Source organism: Tupaia chinensis, unplaced genomic scaffold, assembly GCF_000334495.1.
Source record: "Tupaia chinensis unplaced genomic scaffold, TupChi_1.0 Scaffold144741_1, whole genome shotgun sequence".
Lineage (NCBI taxonomy): Eukaryota > Metazoa > Chordata > Mammalia > Scandentia > Tupaiidae > Tupaia > Tupaia belangeri.
In genome coordinates this window covers 1,020,005-1,024,575 of record NW_006204601.1, presented here as the reverse complement: position 1 = coordinate 1,024,575, position 4,571 = coordinate 1,020,005, and the positions used below count along the sequence as shown (strand labels likewise).

General features: G+C 50.6%; 1 protein-coding gene across 7 annotated transcripts in view; it reads right to left on the bottom strand.

Annotated features, from left to right (window-relative positions):
• ETV4 (ETS variant transcription factor 4) overlaps window positions 1-4,571 on the bottom strand; it is a 19,303-nt gene that overhangs the window by 5,409 nt on the left and 9,323 nt on the right. For 5 of the 7 annotated variants that reach the window (XM_006167405.3, XM_027767832.1, XM_006167404.3 and 2 more), the window contains 3 exons: window positions 2,498-2,551; window positions 838-964; window positions 195-356 (listed from right to left, as the gene is read on the bottom strand). In XM_006167405.3, the coding sequence (XP_006167467.1) occupies window positions 195-356; window positions 838-964; window positions 2,498-2,551 (343 nt within the window). The remainder of the gene's footprint in view (window positions 1-194; window positions 357-837; window positions 965-2,497; window positions 2,552-4,571) is intronic. The other 2 variants (XM_027767833.1, XM_027767831.1) reach the window with 2 other exon arrangements.

Sequence of the window (4,571 nt, the reverse complement as noted above, 5' to 3'; positions counted from 1 at the left end):
GGAAGTGTGGCCACCTCAGTCAGCCACGTGGGAGTCCAGTGCCTTAACCACCTCACCACCTAATGGCCCCATGGCTAGTATCCCTTCCTCCCTACCTCCCCATCACTCCAGGTTTCTGTGGAGAACACTCAAGGACAGAGGGAATAATGGTGAGACCTAGGCCCACAGGTACCTGGGTTTCTCTGTCTCCTTACCTGTGCTCCCCGAGGTACCCATGGCCAGGGTGGGGCTGGGAGGTGCCAGAGGATCTCAGGAAACTCCGTTGTTCTGCTCGGGGAAAGGGCTGCAAAGGCGACTGTCCTGGGGCACCGGGGGCAGGGGACTTGATGGCGATTTGTCTGGGGGAGTCATAGGCACTGGAGTTGAGGAGGAGACAGGGATGAGGGGGCAGAGAAGCTGGGCAAGCTTCTTTGAACCCTTCATCCCCAGAGAAGTGAGGCCACAGGGATTATGGGAGAAGGGAGAGTAAAGGGGGCTAGGAAGGGAAGGGCAGGTGCCACAGAGTCAGCCCCATGAGAATTCTCTCTCCTTTCATCAGTCCTGAAGTGTGGGCCCTATCTTGACAACACCAGTCCAGAGCAAGTGGTCTAGGGGGGAGGGCTCTCGGAAGCAAACTCTCTTCTGCCTTAACATCCTGAAGCCCTCCACTGCAACTTCCACCCTTACTACTAACAAGAAACCCTGAACTGTATTGCTTTCTTACAGGAGCCAGGCGGTCATTTCTGTTTTCTAACTTGCATCTCAACTGCTGCCTCTGCTCATGGGGCCTCCCTTCCCCCCACCTCCCTCCTCCTGACACCCTTACCCTACCCTTCAGAGAGCTGAGCTGGGGCTCACCTGGAATAAAGGCACTGTTCGCCATGGTGGTAGGGGAGTGGTGGCTTCCTGCTGCAGGACAGGGCCGGTTCTGTGCGGGGACTCTGGGGCTCCTTCTTGATCCTGGTGGTGGGGCTGTGGAAAGCTACTGCGGGAAGTTGGGTGGGGGCCAAAGCAAGGCCAGAACACGTCACACAAGGGGCTGGCAGGACTTCTGACGTCTCTGCTCTCTGAGGATGGGCTGTATGACGGGTATACTGCCTCCCCTCTCTGGGTGTCAGTTTTCTGAGATCCATAGTCAGGTATTATTAAGAACATTTTGGCTATTTACATTATGTCTAGTTTTATACATCAGGCTGATGACCAATAGTAACCCCAAAAAGCTGTCTGAAGTTCAACATTTAAGGTAATCCAAAATCCCAGGAAACATCTTCGTTAAGACAAGCACTTCCAACTTAGGGTCTGTGGCTTTCCTGAATGCTCTGGAAAATTCCGAGGGATGGAAATGTTTTCTTATTTGGGGATATAAAGAATCTTTCTTTTTCTGGGTAAGGTTGGATATTAGCCCACTTGAATGTCAGCTGAATAACATTATACACATGCTCCTAATTATCTGTGAAGAACACTGGCCTTTCCTGCAGCCCCTGCTGGGTTCCCCAACTCCAGCCACTGGGCTGAGTAGGCAGAGTTGGTTCCAGGATGGGGTGAGGGAGATTTGGTCTTCCTGAAGCCCAGTCGAGGGTCCTGTACTTGGCTCTTCAGGTACCCGCCATTTTCGAGTACTTGTGCTCTGTTTTGTTTCTTTGATGAAGTCAGTTGAGAGCCAAGGGTCTGACATAGAAGCAGGGTTTCTCAATAGGGGCACTATTGACATTTGGGGCAGATCTTTTTTTTTTTTTTTTTAAGAGTTTTTTTCGCTGTAGGGCTCATGCGCTCACCCGACAGACAGAGAACCAGACAGACAGAGAGAGACATAGAGACAGAAAGCGAGAAATCACCCCCCAGGGGGGATGGTTACGCCGCAATCCCTTCTCCTCCATTCTCCTCTCGGGATCTTGGGCACGCACGCGCATGCTCCCGGCGTGAGTTTTAAGTCACCGGTCCGGGATGTGAAACGCGGCTGACTACGTGGGAGTCCAGCGACATAGCCATTACGCTAACTGCTGGTTCCCTGGGGCAGATAATTTTTTATACTGCAGAGTGAGATGGGTGGTTGTCCTGAGCACTGTAGGATGACTTTTTAAGCAGTATCCCCGGCCTCCACCCACTAGATGCCCACTAGTGTCCTACCTCCAGTTGGGACAACCACAAATGTGTACAGACATTGCCAAATGTCTCCTGGGGCATAGCATCACCCTGGTTGCATGAAGGTAACTCAGAACATTAGAACTGGTCCCTACTGAACAGATCTGAGCCCTTCACCTCAGCCAGAAAAAAATGATAGGTCAGAGATCAAATGTCTGTTCCAAAGTCACACAGCTAGGACAGATCGGGCCCTGGACTTGAAACAAGGTTCCTCGTTACTTCCTAGGTCTTTGAATTCATACCCAAAACTGGGGAGCCCTGACCTTTACCCTTTTCTTTAGGGGAGAATAAGCTGATCTTAGAGATTCTGCATCCCTATGACTCATTTCCTGCCCTCCCCTCCCCCTCTTCCCTCTCCCCAGGGCCCTCTACTTACAGTTTTCTGAATGGAAATCAGGGACAAACTGCTCATCACTGTCTGGGACCTGAGCTGCAGAGAGAGGTCAGAGGTGAGTCTGGGGTGCATCCCTGATGGCAGCCCCTAGGAGGTACCATATTGCAGCCTTGCAGATAAGCACCAGCCCAGAAGGGCACAATGGACTTTTAGAGCATGGCACTCCACTCCAGGTCCTAATGCCCTCCATCTCTGGCCTCCAATAAGACCCTGAGACGAAAGACTGCTGTATTCCCAGAACCTGTCTGAGCAGATTCCGGAGTCTCTTCCTGGAAGCTTTGTCTTTATCCCCTCCATTTTTCCAACAGCCTTGCCCCTTGGAGTTTACAAAGCTCCCTCAAAGCCTTCAGCAGAAACACAACTTGGGGGGCGGGCATTGCAAGGAATGGGATCTGGAGGATTTAGAATCCCACTGAGGAGGAAACTCAGGAATTTGCATTTTAACCAACTTGCTAAATGACTTTGAGGTACAGAAGAGTCGGAGAGTCTGGGAAAGGAGATGGAAAGAGTAAGTTCAAGAAAGGTGGGGGAACCAGCAGTTAGCGTAATGGCTATGTCGCTGGACTCCCACGTAGTCGACCGTGGTTCTCGTCCTGGACCCAGTGGCTTAAAACTCACACAGGGCGCATGTGCGTGCGTGTCCAAGATCCTGAGAGGAGAATGGAGGAGAAGGGGGGTGATTTCTCGCTGTCTCTCTGTCTCTCTCTGTCTGTCTGGCGAGCACCCTATAGCGGAAAAACCTATCCAAAAAAAAAAGGTGGGAAAAGGGAGCACATAATGGGGAACCTGGAGGTAGGGGGTGCAGTCCTCATCCCTTTGATGTACAGCTAGGGCCAGGAGTTTGTAAGTCAGAGGAGCAGCTCCAGGGTGGGTGGAGCTGGGTTTGGGAGTTGGCAGAAAAACTAAAATAGAACAAAGACTCATCCACAGCCTCCAAGTGGACATCCGGACTCTGCTTTCTAGTTTTCATCCTAGCTTCCCTCAGATGGGTGTATCACTAAGTACCCTCCTTGACCTCAGAGTCTTTTCCCACTTTCCCCCCTCTCAAGAATAAATATGGCAATGTGCCCAGCTGGGCTGGTGCAGCAGCTGCAGGCTGCTCTGCAATGCTGAAAGCCACATACAAGATTGAGGTTCCATTCCTGGACTGACTTATACATGCTGGGCACACATGATCCTGGCCAGCCAGCAAGGCTGGCAAAGAGGACTGTACCTGAGACCCTGTTGAGGGTGCTTGTCTTTCTCTCTCCCTTCCCCACTCTTTCATTAAATAAATAAATAAATAAATTTTAAAATAAGTAGATAACAGGGCCAGCCAGTGGTATGGAAGTTAAGGCAGTTGAATCCCTCATGGCTGACTGTGTATTCGAGTCCTGGACCTGGTGGCTTGCCAGGAGGACCAGCAGATGGTGTAATGATTATGTCACTTGACTGCCACATAGTCGACTGTGGTTCAAGGCCCAGACTCGGTGGCTTTAAAACTCAAGCCAGGCACACATGTGCATGCATTTCCAAGATCCTGAGAGAATGGAGGAGAAGAGATTGTGGTGTGGCCATCCCCTCTGGGGGTGATTTCTCACTTTCTGTCTGTCTCTTTGATGAGCACATGTGCCCTATGACAGAAAACTTGACTGCCACATAGTCGACTGTGGTTCAAGGCCCAGACTCGGTGGCTTTAAAACTCAAGCCAGGCACACATGTGCATGCATTTCCAAGATCCTGAGAGAATGGAGGAGAAGAGATTGTGGTGTGGCCATCCCCTCTGGGGGTGATTTCTCACTTTCTGTCTGTCTCTTTGATGAGCACATGTGCCCTATGACAGAAACCTCTCTCTAAAAAGAGAAAGAAAGAAAGAACAAAAGAAAGAGAAAGAAAGAAAGAAAGAAAGACATTCTAGGTGCCTGTGTGCATGCCCCAAATCCCAGAGAATGGAAGAGAAGGGATTATGGCGTGGCCATCCCCCCTAGGGAGTGTTTTCTCACTTTCCCTTTCTCTCTCTTGCAAGCTCATGCACTTTATAACAAACTAAGGAACTAAATAAATAAACAGATCACAG